The sequence below is a fragment of the Peromyscus maniculatus genome, chromosome 4 (assembly GCF_049852395.1).
Source record: "Peromyscus maniculatus bairdii isolate BWxNUB_F1_BW_parent chromosome 4, HU_Pman_BW_mat_3.1, whole genome shotgun sequence".
Taxonomy (NCBI): domain Eukaryota; kingdom Metazoa; phylum Chordata; class Mammalia; order Rodentia; family Cricetidae; genus Peromyscus; species Peromyscus maniculatus.
Genome location: NC_134855.1, coordinates 8,167,693 through 8,192,673, shown reverse-complemented (window position 1 = coordinate 8,192,673; position 24,981 = coordinate 8,167,693). Strand labels below are relative to the sequence as shown.

Sequence of the window (24,981 nt, the reverse complement as noted above, 5' to 3'; positions counted from 1 at the left end):
AGTGTTCATTATAAACTCTGTCTCCACCTCCTAAATGCTAGGATTCCAGACATTGACACCACCCATAGTTTACATAAACTTTTTTGCCTTGTTTTTTGAGACAGGATTTCTCTGTGTAGCCCTGGTTGTCCTAGAACTAGCTCTGTAGACCAGGCTGGCCTCAAACTCAGATCCGAGTACTGAGATTAAAGATGTACAGTACCACTGTCCAGCTACATATAAATTTTATTAAATTTTAAAATTGTAATATAATACACAAAAAAGTGCACAAAACAAAAATGAATGTAATGTCTACTAAAGTTAAGAAACAGGACATAGGGGCTGGAGTGATTGCCTGGTGCTTAAGAGCATTGACTGGTCTTCTGGAGGATCCGGGTTCAATTCCCAGCACCCACATGGCAGCTCACAATTGTAACTCCAGTTCCAGGGGATCTGACACCTTACACAGACAGACAAGCAGGCAGAAACGCCAGTGCAGCTAAGTAAATCTTAAATTTTTCTTAGAGAGAGAGAGAGAGAGAACCAGAACATGCCAGCTTCTTAGAAAGCCTCTTGGGGCTGAAGAGACAGACGCTCAGTAAAAACCTGCTCTGCGGCATGCAGCCCTGAGTGCACACCCTCAGCACCCAGCTCTACGGGATGGGGGCAGGCTGAGCCCTAGATGTCACTGACTGACCAGCCTAACCACAGTAGCAAATCGTGACTCAGTAATAAGATGGAACACGACAGTGGAAATGTCCTGTTCCAGTTTCCACACACTCATGCACACCTCTCTTGCACTCACTACATTCCCTCTTCTTAAAGAATGTTATGTGGGAATATGTGGACGTTATATCTTTGCATGTATTTTTAAAATCTTATCTATTTTATGTTTGTGTCATTTTGAATATATTATTTTGTAAAAAGAAAGAAACCTCTAAGAATCTAGTCACTGAGCACCCCCATTACCTTTCACCTATGTGGGATGATCTATGTCGTAACATGGGTTTGACTTCTCTTTCTTTACTATGGGAAAAAATGTTCTCCTGTAGCCATTCTGTCTTCCAATTTCAAGGCAGTGTTCAGAAAATTACCGAAGTACTCCGTACTTATAAAATAAGCTTTCTGATGGGTGACTTTGCCCAGCAGTAGGTTCCTGTGAGCTTCTGAGCACATTGAAAGCAGACCAGACTGAGCTGTGATGTGTGGCAGCCTCTATGGATTGTGTGCCCTTCTGACTTGTTTCTTCAGCTTCGAGTGGGTTTGTCCAGTGTGGTCCTGCTGTAGCTAAAGGAGTGTCCTTCTCTATTTGCCAGTCAGTATTTCCCACCGTTACATCACCTCTCCCTCTCTCTGTATACTACAGTAAAATTGTTGTTAGGACTGTCTTGGTACTGAGGATCAAACCCAGGCTGCACATGTTAGATGAGTGTTTTAGACTGAACCCACGACCAGCCCTGTTCCCTTGTTGTTTTTCCTGAACTATTTAGTGAGAGACGGGTACCAGGGCTCCGGGAGGGCTCGTTTGTGTGCTGCAGCAAATGACCACTGACCTAGTGCTCCCGATAGCATCTACTGCTGCAGCTCGTGCAGGCAAGGCCAGGCACTGTGTGCCTCAGCTGGGGCCCCTGCGAGAACAGGGACTGACCCCAAGGGTTGGCTCAGCAGCTGCTCCGTGGGAACTGTGTGTGGTAAAGATACACTGTCAAGTGCTTGGAAGTCACAGTCCCTTGGAGCAGCAGGATGAGGTCCTTGTCCTCTCTCTTGGTGTTCCTTAGAATTTACGTATACCGCTTTAATTTCATGGTCACTCTGATCATATAAATATGTGTCTTGACAAGATAACACTATTAAATGTAACAAAGACCAAAAAAATGACAGCTCTGCCATATTGCACAGATAAATTAATTCAGCTGGCTTCCCCAGGGCCCCACTGAACAACTTTTGGTCAGAAATGGAAGACACAGGATCTACATTCTTGATATTGAAAAATAACAGTATCAAGTTGTTAGTAGAAAATAAACTAACATTTTGGGTCCTGACATATATAGCTCTATCTATATATCTATATATGTATCTATATGGCCCACCATGAAGTTGTTTGCCTCAGAATACTTGATAATAGCATAGTCCAGTTGTAAAGGCTGCTGCCCATTGAGTACTTGAAATGTGCATTTGAGAAATAGAACTTTCTGTGTCTTTACACTTGATTTATTTATTTTTATTATTTATGTATTTATTTATTTATTTATTTATTTACTTTCTTACTTGAGACTGGGTCTACATAGTTCTGGCTGACCTAGAACTATGCAAACCATATTGGCCTTGAACTCACAGAGATCCACCTGCCTCTACCTCCCAAGTGCTGGGATTAAAGGTGTCTGCCACCACCACCGCTGTACTGAACTACTTTAAGTAGCCACAGTGTCTGGTGGGCAGCAGAGCCCTGGCGTGTGGCCCTGGTTTTCAGTTGGATCTGTTATGTCACACTTATGCTGAGACAGTCAGATCTTGTGGCATGATTTGCCTACAGGACGGACAAACAACAATGGAAGAACGCTGCTTTGAATACCTTGGCAAGGAAAGGGGACTAAGCATGTTGTTTTTCCAGTGCACAGTAATAACATTCATTTGGAAGTTCTAAGTAGAAGGTGGCATAAGACCTGACCCCACAATATAAAGAAGAAAGAGCAGAGAAGGCCAGAGTTAAATTCCACGTCGAGAGTCATTGGGCTCATTTAGATGTGTTTGAGACACTCGGGCCATTCCCACTCTGGCAGCCTATTGTGGTTATTCTGAGGTTACTGTTGGAAAGCAGCCGGGATGTGTGAGTGTTCAGCCCTGCCCTGTGAGCTGGCCTGTCACCAGTTTTTCTCCTGTGAGAGTTCCACCAGCGTTGATGGTTAGGCTGTCCGTGACCTAGCAGCTTAGCTTCTGAAGCCCCCTTTGAGCAAAGGCCCCAAACCATCATATTCACATTCATCCAAGTATAAAGTAATGAAAATGCTTTACAAGTTGGATGTGTGTGTCTCTCTTAGCGAAATGGTACAGCTTTTGGGTTTGCTTTGTCTAATGTTATCTTCGGGGTGGGGCTTCTGTAGCCAGCCTGTCTCGGTCGGCCTTCCTGTCTCAGAGGTACTATGAAGACTTAGATGAAGCCAGCTCCACATCATCCATCTCTCAGCCTCTGGAGGGAGAAGATGCCCGGTCACCCTGCAAAGAGGAGGAGGCTGTGGTCCAGGTCCATCGGCATGCCCCTGTGGTCCGCACACCTTCTATCCAACCCAGTCTCCTGCCCCAGGCGATGCCTTTTGCTAAGCCTCACCTGATTCATAGTTCTTCACCTGCTGTAATGAGCTCTTCAAGTAAGTCGGCAATTAAAACCGTGGGGCAGGGTGGCTGTCGAGCTGCATGTCCATGAGGCGGTCACTCACTGAGGCCATCTGCATTGTGCACTCACTGCTGCGGGTGGGGGCAGGGCTGTGTGCCAGTGCTTCCAGCAAAGACACGGCACTGGAGCAAAGCCATTACAAGAAAGCAACTCTGTATTGCTCTAAATGATCGCTTGTAGTGCTTAAGAATTTTAATTTTAGCATTTTTCCTACAGCCTAATAGAATTTACCATTTTAAGTTTTCTGTGTTCCTTTCACTGGCCCCATTTTTCTGATAATTTTTCTTTTCCCCTCAGTCTCTACATCAGCCAGCAAAATTATTCCTCAAGGAGCCGACAGCACAATGCTGGCAACCAAAACGGTTAAGCATGGTGCACCAGGTCCTTCCCACCCTGTCGCAGCTCCCCAGGCGGCCGCTGCTGCAGCCCTGAGACGACAGATGGCCAATCAGGCACCAGGTGAAGACTACAGCCCTGTTCCTAAGAGAGTAGCTGGGCCGTCCAGGCGTGGGCTCTGGGGTGGGAGACAGCTGTCTCTCTGGCTGCTCCTCAGAATAGAAGGCTAACTCGATGGCCTTCATCCCTGTGAGGAGAGCTCCCGGGAGGCAGAGACTAGGTCTCAGGGTTGTTTGTTTTTGTTTGTTTGTTTGTTTGTTTGTTTGTTTGGTTGGTTGGTTGGTTGGTTTTTTTTGCTTTGAAGAGGAGGTATTAGAAGTGACACCATTAGTTTCATGGGAAATTGATGGGTTTTGACGCTGATAATTCCTACTTTTAACTGGTGATCTTTGCTTTGGTCTTGGAAATGAAACCATCTGACATCATTAGAACAATATTTTCAGGATCCCATCCACTGGGAGGGTAGCTGTAGTGTGCCTGCTTGTGTTCCAGTGGTGAGAGAGTCAGCAGAGAAAGTTACCAAGGCCGTACATACCGGAGCTCGGCCTTCACAGATGCACTGTTCTGTGCTGATGTTGTCACTGGTCTCTAGTTAGGGCTTACCTCGGCAGGACTTAACAGGCTAGGGCTCGGACTCGGCTAGTTGTCACTTGGCAAGCCAGTGGTTCTCAGTCGGGCTGTTCTCCTTCCACCTGGCCCAGACGGTTAGCAGGAGTGCTGCCTGGGGAGGGTGAGGGACAGTCACTTATTCCCAGTGTGAAGAGTGCCAGGGTTTGAAGACTGGTAATGCCAGACATCTTCACTAAGGAGACTCAAAGAGACCTGGTGGTTTCATACAGGTAAAAAAGAATTAGGAACCAGACAGTGGCTCATACTTCTAATGCTAGCACTCAGGGGCTGAAGTAGGCAGATTGTCACGAGTTCATAACCAGTCTGGGCAGTATGGTGAACGTGGGGTCTGCGTGGGCCACAGAGGGAAGCCCTGTCTCAAAAAAAAAAAAAAAATGCAGGACTGGAGAGATGACTCAGTGGTTAAGAACACTGGCTGTTCTTCCAGAAGACTTGGTTTCTATTCCCAGCACCCACAAGGTAGCTCACAACTGTCTTTAACTCCAAGATCTGGCACCCTCACACAGACATATATGCAGGCAAAACACCAATGAACATAAAATAAAAATAAATTATTTTTTTTTAAAGCAAAAAATAAAAACTACTAAACAGCCATAGGTCAAGTTTAAATATAGCCTTCTTAAGATAGCTAAAATAAATAATAAAAAGTAACGACAAGATAACTCTTGAAGGCACATTTAAGCTTTCAGAACACATAGTTCTTTGATGATCCCTTTATTATGTAGACAAATGGGATCTTGTGATTACACTCATGAGGTTCCAAGTCCAGCACATGATTTGAAAAGTTAAGATCTGTGAGGATTTGGGATGGTGTACTCAGCAAGAAATGCTCTGACCTTCACTGTCTCTTGGAGCAAGTTTTTAAGATGGAGGCATTTTCAAATGTTAAAATGAATGTGTGCAGTTAGTCAGCATTTTCCAAGCTCTTCTTCTGAAGACAGGAGTAAGAGTTACTGCACATCCTAGGCTGCCTGGGTTTGCCCAGGAGACCAGAGAGCTTTGCTCAGGCCTTTCCGGTTGTTAATAACAGAATGTCATTAAGGGTTATAAAACATGATGGAAAATTAAGGTAAAAATAAATAAGCGAGGTGGTCACATGTTTAATCCCAGCATTGGGAGGCAGAGGCAAGTGAATCTCTGAGTTCGAGGCCAGCCTGGTCTACAGAGTGAGTTCTAAGACAGCTATTAATGAGATCCTGCAACAAAAGAAAAAAAAATCTGATAAAGCTGCTGAGGTAAAAATAAATAAGGTCCATGTCAGATGTGTGTCCCTGTGGTCACTCTGTTCTCCAGGCCTGGGCCTCTTCCCTCACTCTGTCCTCCAGGCCTGGGCCTCTTCCCTCACTCTGTCCTCCAGGCCTGGGCCTCTTCCCTCACTCTGTCCTCCAGGCTCCTGGGCCTCTTCCCTCACTCTGTCCTCCAGGCCTGGGCCTCTTCCCTCACTCTGTCCCAGCTCAGTTCTCACACTGACTCACTGTGTCATCTGCACTTGAGGCAGCTTTTGTATTGGTACACTTCCACAGAGCCTGCCCATCCTAAGTCTTTGGGAAAAGGAGGACAGATGAATGACGGCAGCAGCCCTGACTGAGTGCTGTGAATGCTCTGGGTGTGGCCATCCCTTTCAAGATGAGCCGGCAGTCTGGCTGGGATCTGGGTTCTGCTGCAGATTGCTGGCCAGGGAATACTCCCTCCATGCCAGTATGTTTTTTTAGATGCCATTGAAGTACATTCCTTGGCCTTTGGTAACACAGGTCAGCCAGGTATTCTATTGACCACACTGCTGAGTAGATTTCCTTTCTTTCTTTTTCTGTCTTTCTTTCTTTCTTTCTTTCTTTCTTTCTTTCTTTCTTTCTTTCTTTCTTTCTTTCTTTCTTTCTTTCTCTCTCTCTCTTTCTCTCTCTCTCTCTCTCTCTCTCTCTCTCTCTCTCTCTCTCTCTTCTGTTTTTGTTTTTGTTTTTCGAGACAGGGTTTCTCTGCGTAGCTTTGCACCTTTCCTGGAGCTCACTCTGTAGACCAGGCTGGCCTCGAACTCACAGAGATCCGCCTGGCTCTGCCTCCCGAGTGCTGGGATTAAAGGCGTGAGCCACCACCGCCCGGCAAGATTTCCTTTTTATAAGGTTGCTGTCTGCCCAAGGTCATGTCCTGGATGTTCATTTCTTTTGATCCTTTGCAGGAATTAATGTGGTTCTCTCTCTTCCCTGTCTACATAGCTGTGAGCACTCTCACCGAGTCAACTTTGAAGAATGTCCCTCAAGTGGTAAATGTCCAAGAACTAAAGAGTAATCCTGCAACTCCTTCTGTGGTCATGAGGTATGTCCCGGCTCTTCTGTGTGTTCATCCCACAGTGTGCTGTCATGGAGGCACTTTGCCTGAAGGGAGCACTGCTGTCACATGTGACTTTTCTCCCTGTGGAGGAATGGACAGCCACAACTAAGTTTTTAGGAAGGCAATTTTTCACCTTGCCAGAAATTGGCTGCAGACTATGGTCTATGAATATTTTGCTGGGTGCAGAGTTGCATGGGCACCCACTAAGCTATAAGTCAGGTGTAAAGATTGCTATATCCATGGTGTTTTGTTTTGTTTTGTTTTGTTTTATGTTCTGTTTTTTTTTTATGTTCTCAGGGTTCCAAAATTGATATTTCAAGTTCTAGTGACCAATGCATAATGAAGGTGGTGTGGAGAGTGACAGTGCCCTCCCTGACTTCCTCTCCCAGCACTTGAATTCTCTTAAGTTAGCTTGTCTTCTTAAGAAGGAACAGGGCCGGGCAGTGGTGGTGCATGCCTTTAATCCCAGCACTCTGGAGGCAGAGCCAGACGGATCTCTGTGAGTTCGAGGCCAGCCTGGTCTACAGAGTGAGTTCCTGGACAACCAGGACTAAACCCTGTCTCAGGGAAAAAAAAGAGAAGCAAGCATCTGTGCTTGCAGAACTTCTGCTTTTCCTCCGTGCTAGTTTAGACAAGGTCCTTGCCAGAGGTGCCAACCAGCCCCATCCCATGTGCGTGTGCGTGTGCGTGTGCGCGTGTGTGTGTGTGTGTGTGTGTGTGTGTGTGTGTGTGCGCGTGTGTGTGTGTGTGTGTGTGCGCGTGCGTGTGTGTGTGTGTGTGTGTGTGTGTGTGTGTGTGTGTGTGTGTGTGTGTTGTGCACACCACTCATGCACAGTTTTGGAGCCACATTCCTTCTAGAGCAGTTAGCTTCCCTGTGGAAATGTTGGGGGACATTCCTTCGACTTGAATTGGGGATTGTCAGGGACCAGTGTCTTAGGACACTGTGTCTAGTGCTCATGGATAGCCGGTGGAAAGGGGAGCAACTCCAGGCCCTGTGTTTTTACACTGCATTCTTGTTCTCTGTTGCCACTGTGGAGCAGACCTGCCTACCCGAGGTTCCATTTTCGTTTCAGTGGCCTTGCCACACTGTCTGCTGGACTTCAGTTGTTTGCGTGTTGCTCTATTTACCACCACTGCCTGCTGTAAAACTTTATAATTATCTCAGGGTCAGACTAATGGCCAAGAAACCAAATTTGCCCTCTTTGTTGTCTTGAAATGACTCAAGGCTGGTATTTGTGGTTGCTGTGAGCTCCTCAGAGAACTCTGAAGTTGGGAATTACAGCAGATTCCCATCACAGAGAAGTCAGGAAGCCACTGAAAGGCAGAGTGCTGTTAGGAGAAGGCCTGTGGGCAGTGTGGGTTGGTACTTCTCAGACGCTGACCACTAGCCGAAGGATGGAAGCTCCTTTCTCCTTTGCCTGTGCTCAGATCACCTCTTAGCTCACCTGCTCCTGCTCTCTGACGGCGGCAGGGTTTCCAGCTCTGCTCTTCTCCAACAAAAAAACCACAAGTGCTGGCGGGAGATTTTAAAATCTGCTCTTTATTTTCTGTTTGTGTGTGTGTGCCTGCAGGAGCCTGTGGAGACCAGAGAGAGTGTCAGAACCCCCAGGAACTGGAGTTCCAGGTGTCTTGTGAGCCACCCTGCATGGGTGCTCGTAACTGAACCCAGGTCCTCTGCTGGAGCAATTAGTGTTTCTAATGCTAGGCTGTTGGAGTTGGACTCTGATACAGTTATTGAACTTAGGCACCCAGTGCCTAAAACATAGTTTTCATTTTAGCTTTAAAATTGTGTTCAGTTATGTTTATGTTCATGTGCATACATGTGCCCAGGCACATGTGGAGATCAAAAGACAACTTGTGGAAGTATGTAAATTCACGGAAGAAAAGACTTGTTTGTGGCAGCTCCTAATAGCCTCTGACATTCTGTACTTGAGTATTTATACACTGTTTAGTCTCTTAGGATGGCTTATTGTTGACAACTTGGTTAGGCTATAGTGTATACAGTTTACGTCAGCATAGTCTGTCTTCACGTGATCCACTCTAAAGAATGGTGCAACACTGAGCACGGTGCTCGGTTTCTCCCTCTGGTCTATATATATAAATCAAATCTATATATTTGATTTCTACCTGTCCCACACCCTGTGGGACATTATTATAAACAGCTGGCTGTCTTGTAAATGGATTTCTTTTTTTTTTTTTTTTTTTTTTTTTTTTTTTTTTTTTTTTTGGTTTTTCGAGACAGGGTTTCTCTGTGTAGCTTTGCGCCTTTCCTGGAACTCACTTGGTAGCCCAGGCTGGCCTCGAACTCACAGAGATCCGCCTGGCTCTGCCTCCCGAGTGCTGGGATTAAAGGCGTGCGCCACCACCGCCCGGCTTGTAAATGGATTTCTTAATTTTTTTTTTTTTTTTAATTAGTTTTTTGAGACAGGGTCTCACTGTGGCCCTAACTGGTCTTGCACTCACAGAGATCTACCTTATCTGTGTCTCAGGAGAAACTACATTTCCACTAAGAGACTTCTGGACAATGCTTTGTCTTCAGAAATATGAGGCTCAGCAGAAAGGACAGTAGCTGTTAGGTGTGTCTCCATGGGCAGGTTTCAGGAAAGCCTCAATAGGTTTGGACTCCTTTAAATCAGTGGTTCTCCACCTTCCTAATGCTGTGACCCTTTAATACAGTTCCTCATGGTGTGATCCCCAACCATAGAATTGTTTTCATTGCTACTTCATAACTAGTTTTGCTACTGTTGTGAATCATAATGTAAATGTTTTCCAATGGTCCTAGGCAAGCCCTGTGAAAGCATCATTCAACATGCAAGGTCACAACCAAGAGGTTGAGAGTAGCTGTATTAAATAAAAGTAACATACGCTGGAGGAAGCGGTCCATGCTTTTAATCCCAGCCCTTGGGAGGCAGAGAGAGGGCAGGCCAATCTCAGAGTTTGAGGCCAGCCAGGACTACACAGAGAAACCTTGCCTCTGAAGAAAATCAATAAATACATAAAGTAACATTTTTATTAGTTTCTCTTTTTCCCTCTAGGCTTGTTGTTGTTTCTTATTTTCTTGATAAGCTATGCTCTTGCCTCACTTTTGAATGAATACCAAAAAATTCATTATTCATTACATAATTCAGTAGCATGTAGTTTGGTTCTGCCCTGTCATATATGAGTATTTATTAAAAGATACACTAATAATTAAAATTCTCTAATAGAAGACATGTGTCTCATGGTTTAGGCCATTTAAGCTGTTGAAATAAGTGAAAGAATGAGTCATTTTTGACCTTTCCCAGCAATGGGCAGAATACTTACCACACAGAAAGGGCCTGCAAAACCCTGGAATGTCTCACAGCATTCACGGCTCTGGTTCTCACTGTCTGTTTTCTCACAAGTGCTGCCGTAGCTGCTTCCTTTTGTGTGTGTGTGTGTTTTACATTCATGTATGTGTATACATCATATGTGTGCCTGGTGCCATACAGGCCAGAAGAAGATATTGTATTCCCTAGGATTAGTTACAGGCATGGTGAACTGCCACGTGTGTGCTGGGAATTGAGTCTAGGTCCTGTGTAAGTGTACTTAGCCACTCTTAGCCCAGTTGTTTCTTTTGGGAACAGAGTATACAGGTGATGTAGATCTGTGTCAGGTTCCTCTTGCTGGAAAGCCGAATATAGTTACCCAAAAGAGGGTAATTCTGAACCTGGGTTTCCCACGTATTCTCATGGGCATTTCGAGCTGTTGACTTCCTTCCTTTGGCCTGTGTTTGTGCACAGTCCTTGAGCGTGTTCATTTGGGAGTGTGCTGTCCTTTGCTGTTCGCCCTTTGAGTTGTGGTGGAGATTGCTTGGAGCTGGTTTATGGATAGGTTTATTGGCTGCTTGTGCCAAGCAGTGTTTCTCCACCGCGGTGTCACGTGGCACAGTGTGCTAGTCCTATGCCTCCTCGTTTTGTGTTTAGGGATCTGGGGTGCCCGGGAGACACGTGGCATAGTCACAGTAAATAGAACAGCACTACATGCGACTAAGCTGTCGGGATTTAACGTACCATCGTGCTGTCACCAGATTTCAGATGTAAATATTTTCCAGGGTTTGGAGAAATTGCTGTTTTTAATCTTCATTTCTAGTTTTACATAAGAGGTTCATTTCCCTTGTGGGTTTCTGTCTTCAAGTTGACTGAATCCACCCTGGGATCTTGGGTCCCAGCAGTCTCGCTAGCACATTCCTTCTCTGAGATGAGCAGAGCCGAGGTAGCGCAGCACCCGAGGACCTGTGGGGTGGAGCGTCTGAGGCACTCTTGCAGCTGCTTTTCTTCTTGCAGAATCATCGTGGGGTTTCTTTCCCTGAGTCTGTTTTTCTTCTCCGGTCTAATCCAGACAGGGTATCTCTGTGTACTTGAACTCGCTTGGTAGACCAGGCTGGCATTGAACTCGGAGATCCTCCTGCTTCTGCCTCACAAGTGCTGAGATTAAAGATGTGTACCACCACCACCTGGCATCAAATTAATTTTTGATGGAAAGTTATTAATACTCCTCCCTCAAGTCTGAAAAGTGTTCTAAAAAACAAATCCCACAGCTACAATTGCTACTATATATTCCAGTTAAGTAGCATTAGGCTGAGGACAAAGAAGTTAAAGCTCCCTGAAATGCTAAGGACGTCTGTCTCTGATTGCACTGATAGGTGGACTCCTCATATGCTCTCACTAGCTAGGGAGTGAAGAGTGGTTCCCTGAGGACAGCTCTGGGTTGGTGAGAGGTGTCTTGGAAATTGGGAGTACATCATAGAGTAGCCCCGATGCAGACCGGAAGTGGAGTAGTGGTGCTGTGGAGCCCCCCATAGCTGCTCTGTGAACATCCAGTCTCTGGTAGCACCTTTGTTGTATGTGTGGTTGGTCCTCTTTTTTCAGGCTTGAAAAAGAGAATCGGAACTTCCCCACACAGTCTAAAACTAGGGAGGCAGGAAGGAAGGGTGCCAATTGTCTCAATAAGAACAACATCTATTTGGAAATGATCACAAATGTGTCATGGAATTGTAGAATGGAAAATGCTACCAAGGTCATTATTTTGAATTTTATATGATTGAAAACCCAGGTTGCATTTTAAAACTAATTAATTCTTCAACAGAATGTCTAGTGAGTTTGGCTGGGGTCTCGGATATCTATTTCTGCCGCTGAGTGTTCTCATCTACTGAACAGGGAACTAACTGGCTCGAGGACGAACATGTTTGTCCCCAGCCCTGTCTCTGAGCAAATGCTTTGTGTCTTTCAGTTCTTCAGTGCCGCCGCTGCCACCGCACTCAACAGCCAAAACACCTCATGCAGTGTTAGCCCCAGTGGCTACCGGCCAGGCTAAGCAGGTATCTTACTGATGGGTCCTTTGTCAGTCATGCCTACTGTCTCTGCAGCTGAAGATCACTTTACGACTTGGCTTTGTTTAAATGAATGTGATTCTTAGAAAGGCTGTTATTTCTTTTCCATAATCCATGCCAGTCTTGATTGACATGGTTAACCAGAGTAATAAGTCAAGACCTGATACTGTCATCATGGACCGTTGGCACTCTGCTCTAGCCACCACAGACCATGTGCTGTTGATAGAATGCTTTTGGATGGGGTGTTTAGTTTGCAGGAGATGTTTGTTTGTTTGTTTGTTTGTTTGTTTGTTTGTTTGTTTTGACTTAATATTCATGATCTGACTTGTACAGTAGGTGTTTAGATATGTCCCTTTTGAGGCAGCCGAGGTCAGGTAACCCATGTGGGCTCATCCAGTCAGGAACTGGTAGGAAGAGCTGGGACCCAAGGCTGCCCAGGCTCTGTCTTGACTGCTCCCACCACACTGTTGAGAGTCAGTGTTGGGTCTGGCTTGTCTTCCTCCTGCAGCTCTGCTTTTCAGAGTTGGCATGTTTTCAGTGATGCTGTGTCTAGCTTTGACTTCTGACTGGTTGTTATTAGTTAAACAGAACAAAAGAAAACAATAGAGAAAAATGGAGGGCTGTGACTAGGAGGAGCTAGAAGGGAAACGAGCTCGCTGGAGCTTTCCCTGTAGTCTTGGTTTCTCTCATGTCTGCCTTGGAGATACACAGCTTTAGATGGCACTTGAAACCAGTTAAGATTGTGTCTTCATAGCTGCCATGATGAGTTCCCAGCACTTTTCTGTGCCTTAGCTTTTGCCTGTGTTCTCCCGGAAGATGTGTGGTTAACTCCTACACCTTGGCAGGTGAGGACAGAAGTTGCAGCAGGCGGAGCCCAGGTGTTTTCCTGCTCGCTCTGCTGAAGCTCACTAAACAGAGCTGGCTGTTTTCCTCATTTGCCCATTCATTCCTCTACCAAGCACTCACGTGCCGTGTATGTGCCAAACACCGTCCTAGGCACTGAGAAGTCATCTTTGAGCCACACAGGTGTCTCCAGTGTGATGTTATAGGTGATTGACTCAAAACATTTACTATTTTTCCTTTCCCCCTTTTTTTGAGTAATTAAACTGAATTCATGTGTTTGTGCTTGCTTAGTTTGTTTTTACGTTTCCATCTTACATGTTCATTTATTCCAGTGATGGTTAGCAGTTTAGCATAACAGTTTCTCTTGTGTTCTGTACAGGGGTCTCTGATCAATTCCTTCAAGCCGCCGGGACCCACACCAGCATCCTGTCACTCGCCCTCTGGCGATAAAGCTGCAGGTGAGTCTGCATGTCTGTTTTAGGAGATGAAGCTGAAAGATGCTCCTGATAGTTCTCCATGCAGATCACCGAGCCAGCAGGCAGGCAAAGAAGAACAGATGCTGTTTTCTGAAGGCCTCAGCTATGAGGAATTGCTGGGGTTGGGTGGACTACTGTTGGTAGGAGCAGTGTCTGTAGGGAGCAGTCTTCAGGCTGTAATAGGGATGTTGGAAAAGGCTGCAGTGGACATTTTCTGTGAATGTCAACATTCACACTTAGACCAGGAGAGAAAACTGTGTTTCCCTTTGGAGCAGAGGCATTAGTCCTCGACATGTCCAGGACCCTGTCAGTCATCACCCATTCACTCGGACGTCATTGACGCCCCACGTCCAATCCCTGGAAGCCCCTAGTTTTCATGGCACCTTTGTCAGTGTCTGCTGTTGATCTTACCCTTAGCCACCTCAGGGGCCCCACAGCTTCCATCTGAACAGCCTGTGCTGACTAGTTCTGCATATCACCACTCTGGGCGTCCGAGCTTTTATTTTCATTTCCATTCTCCAGCAGATTCAGTTAGAGACTGAACGTGACATGGAAGCTGCCCACTTCGCATGATGGCCACCAGTCACCCAGCTGCTTCCTTTCTCAGAGCCCTCTGATCTGAAACACAGAGTGTTCCTCACACGCAAGAAAACCACATTCTATAGATCAGGACAAGTTTAATGGGTTCAGCAAAGACTTGATTCATTTAGGATTAAAACAAATTTGTCCCTTTCTGGCTAATATTTTTCTGGTGAAAAAGTTTCAGAAGAGCGTTACCTTAGTTCTCTAAAGGACTTAGTCACAGACCCCTTTATTCCACTTAAAGTTAAGACTCAAAGAGACCTAAGGCCTCGTGGCTTCCATCAGCACTCAGCCCCTCACTGTCCAATGCTGTCTACACTTGCAGGACCATCAAGGCTCAGAGAAGAACTTCTCTCTTTTAGACTGGAAACCCTGCATGCCTTTGTAAAACCTGTTCTTGTACTTGAGAAAGAGTCCCACATGGTAGCTCAGGCAAACCTATAACTCACTATATATAGCCCACTGTATTATAGCTCAGGCTAACCTTGTCCTTGAGCTTATAGTAATTTTCCTGCCTCATTACCCAACTGCTACGATTGTAGGCATGAGCCAACATACCTAGCTCACTCTTGTATGCTCTCTCTCTCTCCCTCCTTCCCTCCCTCCCTCTCCCCTCTTCCTCCTCCTTCTTCTTCTTCCCCTTTCCCCTCCCTCCCTCCCTCCCCTCCCCCCTTCTTCCCCCTTCCCCTCCCTCCCTCCCTCCCCCTCCCTCTCCCCTTGTATGTATATTTCTGAAATCTGTTGAATAATTCTCCTACTCATCAGTAATAGAAATACTTTTCTTGTTTTGCTGATCACAACATGGTCACATGTCAACAAAAATCAGTGTAAAAATATAACATGTAGAAAGTGAAAATGTCCCTGGGAGTCTTTTTCAAAAGTGACTTTATGAATTTTATGTGTATCTTTTGAGGCTAGTGCATTCTTTTGTTTTGTTTTTGAGTGTTGTTTCATTAATGTCGCTGAAGGGGCCGTGCAGACCATGGTGCTCATGTTAGTTCAGAGGACCTTACAGAAGTCACTCTCCTTCCACCGTGTGGGTCTGAGTCTTTACAGCAAGTGCCTTTACCCGTGCACTGGGCCCTCTCACCGGCCCACTTTATCGTCTGAACGTGCACAGACATTTTCTGTGTCTTCTCTGTTTCCCCACCCTTCAGCCCGGCACAGTGAACATCCTGTTCTCTTCCTGGCAGATCCGCCTTGGTCATTTTAATGGTCTCAGCATTTTAGCAGCATTCTGCTGGCAATTCAGGGGCTTCTATTTCGCAATTACAGACAAGGCTGCAATGAGCATGTTTCTAGAATCCACATTGCATTTCAGTATTGAGTCGAGCTTAACATGGGGCTGATGACCACTTCCCTTAATGTCTACACTTCTATTTTCTAGAGTGATCATATACGACAAGTGTCTGTTACCTCTGTAGCTAGGAAAAAAAAAAAAAAACTGGTATTTGCTGAATTAAAAAAAAGAAAAAAAAAAAAAAAAAGCACCCAACCTCTGGAAAGGGCAGACGTGGATAGATAGATAAATAGATCTCAGCAGCCCTGAAGGCACTGCTCAGAAATGCTCACTTCAGTCAACCTCTTGTCTGGGGATTTCCCCTGCAGTGTAACTAACTTCAGAGAGTTAAAAGCTACAGTATATGAAAGGCATTTTGCCAGTCAGTTGGTCTAGAGGAATGCATCCTTAATTTAGTCTGCACGGAGATGACTTCTCTGGAAAGGAGAGTGTGGCGTGCCTTGATTTGGCACCACCATCGACAGAACCCAAGAGCAAGACTAGGAGACCTCAAGTAGGGGGCAGGCTCTGAGCAACAGCACAGTCTGAGCTGTAGGGAACTACAGACCACACCAGCCCTTCAGACAGACTTACAGAATGTCCTTATTTTGTCCATTTCAGGTCCAGGGACAGCCAAGACAGAATCAGCTGTGACCTCGACTCCATCTGCTGTCGGGCAGCTCAGCAAGCCTTTCTCATTTGCTCCATCAGGGTGAGTGGTGAACTTAGGTTTTGTGCTAAGTCACTGTCAGCCACATCCACAAGTACATCCTGAGCTCTCATGTCATCTGCAGACAGTGGCGGTAGTTGAATGTTTTAGTGCGAATCTGTTTTCCCTTTGTGGTTCTGGGTTATTATCATATTTGCTTTTTTTAAGCCTAAACTTCATTTTTTTTTTTCTGGTGGAGAATGTGTGTCCACTTCTGTAGGTCAGCCAGTATATCTGGTGTTTTCGCTCTGACACCATTTAGTGTTTAGTCAGCATGACTGTGGAACGGTCTAACTGCCCTGAGTTGGATCTCTTGACCTGCACATGGAATGCAGTGAAAGACAGTAACCATTCTGAAATTCTGATTTGTAAGTAGATGATAGGGAATAAGGACTCAACAGAGAGACTCATATTGCTCAGGCTGGCCTCAAATTTGCTGTTGTAGCTAAAGATGGCCTTAAGCTCCTGAACCTCCTGCCTCCACCTCCCACCGTGTTCAGTGGCAGCCATGGTGTAGATCTGAGTTAGGTTAATGAAGCAAAAAAGACTTTTCTAAACCTTATCTGTTATTCAGTGAAGACTGGCAGTGTCCATTTTTTGGGTACATGATAAAGGCCAGGCAAGTTGCTGAAGCTTGCCCTTCCTGACTTTGCTGGAATCAGACTGTGACTGCCACCCAGACCTGGTAGCAGGCTTGTTACCGCTGAAAGGCTGTGTTGTCATTTCTGTTCGAGAAACCCCTGCCTCTACCTGACTCCGCCAGCTTCACTCCCTTTCCTCTGAGTAGTGTTCTGATTATCCTCCAGCTCCTCAGGGTGAGAAAAGGGCACTGGGATCAATCAGAAGGAGAAGCCGTATGTGGCTTCCATTGTTACAAATCATATATCCATACCTCCCAGGGATAATTGAAGCAGATTGTCAAGAGTGGGTCAAGGCCAAGGATTGCTGTATCCTTTACAAATACAATAATTAATCTTAATGTCTCTGAAATGAGAGTGCTCTTCCAGTCTGTAAAGAAAGCTGGGATGATTTGGGTGAGTGAACCAATTGGACTATCTATTTGAAAAAAATTTTTTGCCAAGGTTGAGGCCAGCCAATTAAAAAAAGGGAGTTTTGCTTTTTAATATGATAAAAAAAAATGTGTAGCATATCCTTAGAAGGTCTTTGTCCATTTGAAGATGGCAACAGTAGTTGAGAAAAGCTGGATCTTGGCATTATTTACTGTATTTGATAGGCCTGCTGCCCCGTGGTTTAGAGTTACTCAGTTGAAAATGTGTGCTCTTGCCGCAGTTTGCAGTCTGTCCTCTACACCCCTGCTGCATCTTTTGCACAGCAGGTCTCCTGACATGCTTCTTGACCTGGGGTGAGTGCCCAGAGTCTCCCTGTTGTCCCTTTGCTGCCTTGCCAGACTTCCCATTCGCTCAGTAGTAAGCGTCTGCTCCAGTGCTCCCCTTTCATTCTTAGATGTTTTCACTGGGGCAGCTTTACTTTTCTTAAAATAAGTCTCTTCACAGGCCTTGTGTGGAAAGGCCAGCCAGAGCCTTCCCGCAGCTGCTCCTTCTCTGCTTGGATGTGCTGGAGTGGCTTGACCGCCTCTGAGAACAGCGGGTTTGAACTCCGCTGTTGCTTATCACTGGATGTAATCCTTCAAGGGCAGATTATGTGAATGAATTATAAGGAGGAATATTAAAAGGGTGATGTTGTGTCGTAGGTTTGTTCTTTTCTAACTTCTCTTTTTCCACTCCTCAGGACTGCCTTTACTTTTGGGACAATCACACCAACACCATCTTCTAGCCTCACTGCCACCCCAGGTACAGTCCCCATGTTTCCTTAAGCGGAGAGGTTGTATCTGAACGTGTGTTGACATTGTGACACTGTGTGGGTCCTGTTCACAGTTCCTGAAGTCAGGCTGATAGTGATGACACACACTAGAGGCAGGTCAGAGGACTCGGAGGAGCCCAGAAGCATCTTCTCAGCACACAGGAGGCCCTGGCTTTACCTTGTAGAAGCAGAGCAGCAGCAGATGTTTGCTCTAGAACCTGATACGGGGCTAGTGAGAAGGCTCAGCACCTGCTGCCAGGCTGAGCATTATCGGGAAACTGAAATGTTAACTGCATGGTTGAGTTTAAAGTCACATATGAACCTCCATAAAGGCCGCTGCAGTTGGGTTATTTTCCTTTTCAGAGTTTTTCTTGTTAGCTAGTTTTCATTTAACCCAATGTCTTCTGTCACCTTTGCTGGGTCTGGCGACACAGGCTTATAACCGCAACTGCTTGGGAGTCCTGGCTTCCACCTTGTTTGACATGCTAGCTGACCCATGTTCCAAGGAGCATCCTGTCTCTAGTATCTCTCTTGTTTTAGGGACATTGAATGCACGTTACTGTTTCTGGCTTTATGTGGGTATTGGGAGTTCTGACTTGGGTCCTCACATTGTGACTCAAGTCACATTGTGACTTGGCCCACCCAGCCTTCTCCCCAGTCCTGCCCACTCTCACTTGCTAGAGTAAAAATCAACTCAGAAGTATGAAAGCTTGGGGAACAAAGCCATTGTCCAGATCATAGGAAATAAAGTAGGGATAAGCGGTGATAGTGATCCCGTATCAACTCCGAATCAGTACAGTGGTAGATAACAACATCGCCAATGATAACACTCTGTACTCAGAGAACCCCAGTAAATAACGTCATTATCATCTGTGCGTGGACACTCTGTGCCCTTTAAACAGCAGCTTCCAGTCTGGGTCCAAATGGCCTATCGGAATTATCCATAGATTAGCAGATGCCCAGGGCTGGAGGAAGCCATTACCCAACACAGTGTTGAGCATACATAAACAGGTGTTTTTTCTACTTCTCTGGGGATAGTTTGTTATTTTGTGTTTCCTAGAGGTCATGTGTGTTGTGATGCAGTGGTCAGAAAAGGCTCTTCATTCCTTCCCACCTAGAGCTGACCCAGGCAGTCAGTCTGTCCTTTCCAGGGAACTCTGCCATTGGAACCAGCTCTCCTGGCTGTGAAGAGAGGAGAGAATTGCCTTAGAAATGCAGTCAGTGGAAATGTGATCAATCATATTTTGCTAAATCTAACCCTCTTCCTGGTTTCTTTTCTTGCTAGGGGCAGCACCCCCCGCGAAAGAGTCAAACCAGCCCGAGACGTTCTCATTTGGCGGGGGAGGCAAACCTTTCTGTGAGACCATTCCTGGAGGCTCCCCTCCCACAGGCCCCACATCGGCACCCAGCACTTCTGTAACAACTGCTTCTCCAGGAGACTCCGCTCCGGCCAACAGCAGGCCTGCAGCTCCTTCTGGAATTCCTGTGTCCGCTGCCGCAAGCAAAGTGGACGCTCCAGTGTCTAAGCTGGGCGAGCTCCTGTTCCCAAGTTCCCTAGCTGGAGAGACACTAGGGAGCTTTTCAGGACTTCGTGTTGGCCAAGCTGAGGACTCTTCAAAGTCAGTCAGTAAGGCCTCATCCACAAGCCTAGCGGGAGTCCAGCCAGCCAAGCCCTCAGGGTTTAGCTTTTCTAGCGCCCCGGTGGTAGGGAAGCCTGTGGAGCCCACTGTGCCGCCGCCGTCCTCTGGAGCCCCTGCGCTGGCCGCCCCGGCCGCACCCCTGAGTGTGAGCACCAGCACTCCCTCGGCTCCCGTCTTTGGCGGTCTGCCCCTTAGCAGTGCTGGACCTTCTGGGCTCGTCAGCTTTGCCGCGCCATCTCTGGTGTCTAGCAAAGTTGGTTTCTCATTTGGAAGCCCACAGACTAGTAGTGCAGCATCATCAGCTGCCCCAACAGTGACCTCAGTTGCCCCTTCCCTTACATCGTCTTTCCCCACCTTATCGTTTGGTGGCCTCTTGAGTTCAACATCAGCTTCTCCCCTGCCTGTGTCCTCTGGTAAGAGCACAGAGGAGGCCACACCATCAGCTGTGCCTGAGAAGTCAGGCCATGGTGAAGTCTCGGCATCAGCACCCTCCCTTCCGGTACAACCACAGTCAACCCAGCCTCCCCAGGCTTCTCTGCAAACTTCTGACCCTGTCAAAAAAGAACCTGTTCTTGTGCAAACCGCAGACAGCAGCCCCAGCCCACCAGCATCCGCTGCCAGTCTTGTGGCATCCACGGAGGCCCCTCCGATAGCCCCAGGGGGCCCTGACAGCAAGACCGAGGCTGTGTCTCCTGCTTCCACCTTTGCAGGGCCGGGGCAGGCTGCTGTTGGCGCAGCTGTCCTCCCAGGGGCAGGCTCAGGAGCCATCGAGGCATCGGCTACCCCGAGCACCTCCAGCACCGCCTCCAGCGGTGCCCCAGCTTCTGCCACCGAGACAGCCGTGTTTGGGACCGCCACTTCTGGCTCCTCGGTCTTTACACAGCCCCCTGCTGCCAGCGCTAGCTCAGCGTTCAGCCAGCCCCCCAGCAGCACGGCCACCGCGCCCTCTGGCACCCCCGTGTTTGGACAGGTGGCCACCAGCAGCACGGCCGCGGCCACACCCCAGGCCAGCAGCTCGGCGTTTGGCAGCCCCGCGTTTGGTGCTTCAGCGCCCGCCACCGTCTTCGGACAGACGGCCTTTGGGCAGGCCCCCGCCTTCGGGCAGGCGGCAGGCAGCCCTGCGAGTGGCTTCTCCTTCAGCCAGCCCGGCTTCAGCTCTGCGCCTGTCTTTGGCCAGGCTGCCTCCTCTACGCCCACGTCCACCAGTGCCAGTGTCTTTGGAGCTGCCTCGAGTGCCAGCAGCCCTGGTTCCTTCTCTTTTGGACAGTCTTCCACCAACACCGGAGGGACGTTGTTTGGCCAAAACAACCCTCCTGCCTTTGGTCAGAGCCCTGGCTTTGGGCAGGGAGGCTCTGTGTTTGGCGGAACCTCGGCCACTACCTCCACAGCTGCACCGTCAGGGTTCAGCTTTTGTCAGGCCTCCGGTAAGACCGTTTGGACTTCCTTCCCTTCTGTGCTGTTGACAACGTTTGTAACAAGCTTCCCCTGTTTTTGTAATGAAAGGAGAGGAGCTAGGTGTTGTGGTGAGGATCGAGAGTTCAAGGTCATCCTTGCCTACATAGTACATTCAGAGCCAGTGCAGGTTACATAAAATTCTGTCTCAGAAACACAAAGGCAAATAAAAAAGTGTAAACGAAAGAAGAACAAAGACAAAAACTAATAGCCAAGCTAAGGGAGAGACTTAGTGCCCGAGTGCATGCTCAGGCCTTGCTTTGTCCTGGTTGGCTGTGCCTGTGGCTCAGAGCTGCTCTGCTCTTGGTCCTCAGCGAGCTCTCCACTTGGCTGGCCACGAGACTGCCAATTGCACGGGTCAAAAGAGTACGTCTTTGTTTAAGGCCACAGCAAGTACTTTACATTTGGAAGGCGCTTAAGAGGCCCTAAAACTACCAGGCTCAGGCAGCCTGACACCATCTCTCTTGTGTGAAGTGGACACACTGCCACTTGAGTAGCAATTCAACACACAGAGACGCACATTTTACTACTTTTGAAGAGAAAACTGGATGCTTCACTCTGCTGTATCCAGTCTTAGCATCCAATTTTACTTTTAAAGTTGCCAGCAGACATTGTAATGTGGAGATCTGTTCCAGGTCTGGCTTTCTGGTGGTTCTCTTAGGAAAGGTAATTCTTGATGGGCGGTGGTGGTGCATGACTTTAATCCCAGCACTCGGGAGGCAGAGGCAGGAGGATCTCTGAGTTCAAGGGGGAAAAAAAGTAATTCTTTAGCAGTTAGACTCCAGGGGAAACAAAAGATCAATGATTTCTTGGTAGGCAAGATTGCAAATAATTTCCGATTAATTTCTTCAGCAATAATTTATTTGAAACAACTTGTAATTTGTTTAAAGGAATGTTTTCCCTCTTTCAATGAGCGTTAGATTCTTACAAAAACAACCATAAAACACAGTGGAAAGAAAAGCACAGCTCTGAGCCCCGAATGCCCTGAGGCTGTGCTGAACAAGTGGCCCATCTGAATGATGGAGTGATGACGGCTTAGCCCAGGACGGCAGCCCACAGATCTGGAGCCTCCAAAGGGGTCTTTCTTTCAACAGTACTTGGATGGAAAGCTCCTGGGCCTGTCACCTCCAGGCCTAGTGGAGGAATTGACATTTGTCTCTACTCCCCCATCTAATCTGCTCCAGAAGTGAGTCACAGGCCCGCCTCGCTTGCCTCTCTTGTGGTTGTACCTGGCAAGAATATCAGTGAGAAAGAGTCCTCATGGTAGATTAGTCACAGCACGTCATGAAAGAGACTGCTGCAGCCTCCCGTATCTGTATCTGAGGGTATCCTCAAGGGCTAGAACTGATCCCATATGGATGCCAATTAACAACTGTGTTTACATGGAGTTTTCTCCATTTCCTCAGAGGGGATTGACATTTCCATGGGCGTGTGTATACTGCATTTTTTATAAGGTTTTTTTTTTTTAAAGATTTATTTATTTATATATGTATACAGTGTTCTGTCTGCATGTATCCCCACCTGCCAGAAGAGGGCACCAGATCTCATTGTAGATGGTTGTGAGCCACCATGTGGTTGCTGGGAATTGAACTCGGGACCTCTGGAAGAATACCAGTGCTCTTAACCTCTGAGCCATCTCTCCAGCCCGTATAATGCATTTTGATGAGAATCACACACAGACCCATCCCGTCTTATCTGCTCCTGCTGCCTCTGGAGCCTTTTTCTCAGTACACCCCTCCTGCTCCCTTTAACTCCTTCCCTTTTTTTAATGACTGACCTTGGTTAGGATGCTTCATGAGCATGGGGATGGGATTGTTTACCGGATCACGGACAACTTACCCATAGCTACCCTTCTAAAGGAAGATGCCCCCCCCCCTCCAGGAGCCATTAACTACCAGTAGCCCCTCAGCTGGGGCAGGGCCTTCTGTGTTCTCCGCGTCCACCCTGGACTGTTGGCAGGAGGTAGTCCTCACTGCTGTGACCCCGTGAGCACAGAAGCCATCCTGGCTGCGTCCTTCCTTTCGTCCCGCTCTTGGATTCTCTACACTCCTTGCTTGTCTTCCACGGTGTTCTCGGCCCTTTAGTCCAGTTTAGGGTGGAGCACTGAGCGGTTACCTAGTCTCATCATAGCTATGATTCTCTTCATTAGCCTCTGCCTGTCACAGAAAGCTGCTCTGACCAAGACTGAAAGTAACCTAGCCGATGGATAGAAGAACAACACTTTAGAAAGAAAACCTGACTTGTCTGCTTGACAGAACAGTAATAACTTCCCACCTCATGCCTATGACCTCCTCAGCCTGGGCTTCTGACCAGGTTGTCCATGGTGCCAGGAATGAATGCCCTCATGTGAAATGGGCCTCAAATCTAAGCAGAAAAGTAGTTAGTTATTCCCCTAACGTTCATGTGACTGCTGCATAAATAGGTACATCTTTTTTGTTGTTGTTGTTTCGAGACAGGGTTTCTCTGTGTAGCTTTTGAGCCAGTCCTGGAACTCACTCTGTAGCCCAGGCTGGCCTCAAACTCACAGAGATCCTCCTGGCTCTGCCTCCTGAGTGCTGGGATTAAAGGTGTGTGCCGTCACTGCCCGGCAATAGGCACATCTTTTCTGGCAGGTCATTATTGTAGCATGCAGGCTAAGAGCACCACTGGGTAAGACCAGTCATGACTTTCTGCCCCCTGCAGCATCCCTAAACACTTGAAGACTATGAGGGTTTGGTTGGGTTTGGGTTTGGGCTTTTGATATTTAAGAAGCTTTGTCCAAATTGAACCTTCGGCTTTATGTCTTATAGGTTTTGGATCTAGTAATACTGGTTCTGTGTTTGGTCAAGCAGCTAGTACTGGTGGATCAGTCTTTGGCCAGGTAAGTATGCATGGTTGTTTCTATTTGTATCAGGATCTATCCACTTTTCCTCAGTGTAATAGACTCAGTTCACTCTTGGGCCAGGCTACCAGACAACCACAGAGAGTTCTTGTTCTTTTTATTCTTTCCAGACAGGGTTTCTCTGTGTAACCGTCCTGGCTGTCCTGGAACTCACTCTGTAGACCAGGCTGGCCTTGAACTCAGAGATCTGCCCACCTTTACCTCCTGAATGATGGGACCAAAGGTGTGGGACACCATGTCTGGTTCCACATCTAGTTCTTAAACTCAGTGCTTAGCTGCTTTTAGGATGCAGAAGACCCTGCTGCAGGTTAAAGAGAGAAAACACTTACTGGGCTCTGTCTGCCTGTTCTCTTAGGTCAAGGTTGACATCTATAATCCACAGACTAAAGCCACCTGTAGGCCTTGCTTTATCTACAATTTGGTTTTGTTTTACAAATTTATTCACAATTAGTTATTGAGCTAAGGATGGTTTTTACTTCTTCATTTATTTATTTTAATAGGGACTGAATCTAGGAGCTTGCTCATGTTAGACAAGTACTCTACCACTAAGCTATGTCCCCAATCCCCCATCCCACCCCCCTCTTTTTTTTTTTTTTTTTTTTAGTTTTATTTTGAAGTCAGGTCTAAGTTGCCCAGACTGGCCTTCATTACCATCCTCCTGCCCCAACCTCCTGAGTAGCTGGAGTTCGAGGCCTGTGCCACCAGGTCTGGCATTTTGCTGTTGTAGTTGTTCTTAGTTTTGAGTGGTTGTTTAGGAAGAAGACTGTAGCAGAGACCACACCATCTGTCTCTGTGCTGTGCTGTCTGTGCTCCTGAGGCGCCTGCTTGCCCGCACGGCGGTGCTTGAGCAGGACAGTGTGCAGGTCTCTTTTGAAGTAATTCGCACAGTCAGGTTGACTGCTCCGTAGGAAGTAAGTGCTGTTGCTGTCCCCATTTAAAAGAAAAAGACAGTGGGGCCCAGAGAGACTTAGTGTGCTGTTGGCACCAGCACTAAGCAGACAAGTGAGATGACTGTGGCCTTGGAAGTGAGAGCTGCTGAAGCTCCACAGTGAGTGCAGCATGGCATCCTTAGGAGCTTTTCCTGCAGGCTTTTCCCTTTGGAGATGGCTGCGTCCTTGGTAGTGAGCTGCTTAGAAGAGAGAAGTGCTTTCTGGTCACTGAAACCTACCAAAAACAGTGGGAAATGCTTTATAAAATATGGAAGCTCTATTTTTAATGATTTATTTC

At 47.0% G+C, this 24,981-nt stretch overlaps 1 protein-coding gene across 8 annotated transcripts in view; it reads left to right on the top strand.

Annotated features, from left to right (window-relative positions):
- Positions 1-24,981, top strand: part of Nup214 (nucleoporin 214) — an 84,983-nt gene that overhangs the window by 35,647 nt on the left and 24,355 nt on the right. For all 8 annotated transcript variants that reach the window (XM_042274920.2, XM_076568950.1, XM_076568951.1 and 5 more), the window contains exons 22-30: positions 3,081-3,344; positions 3,668-3,829; positions 6,607-6,706; positions 11,972-12,059; positions 13,294-13,372; positions 15,873-15,963; positions 17,710-17,771; positions 19,067-20,845; positions 23,663-23,733. In XM_042274920.2, the coding sequence (XP_042130854.2) occupies positions 3,081-3,344; positions 3,668-3,829; positions 6,607-6,706; positions 11,972-12,059; positions 13,294-13,372; positions 15,873-15,963; positions 17,710-17,771; positions 19,067-20,845; positions 23,663-23,733 (2,696 nt within the window). The remainder of the gene's footprint in view (positions 1-3,080; positions 3,345-3,667; positions 3,830-6,606; positions 6,707-11,971; positions 12,060-13,293; positions 13,373-15,872; positions 15,964-17,709; positions 17,772-19,066; positions 20,846-23,662; positions 23,734-24,981) is intronic.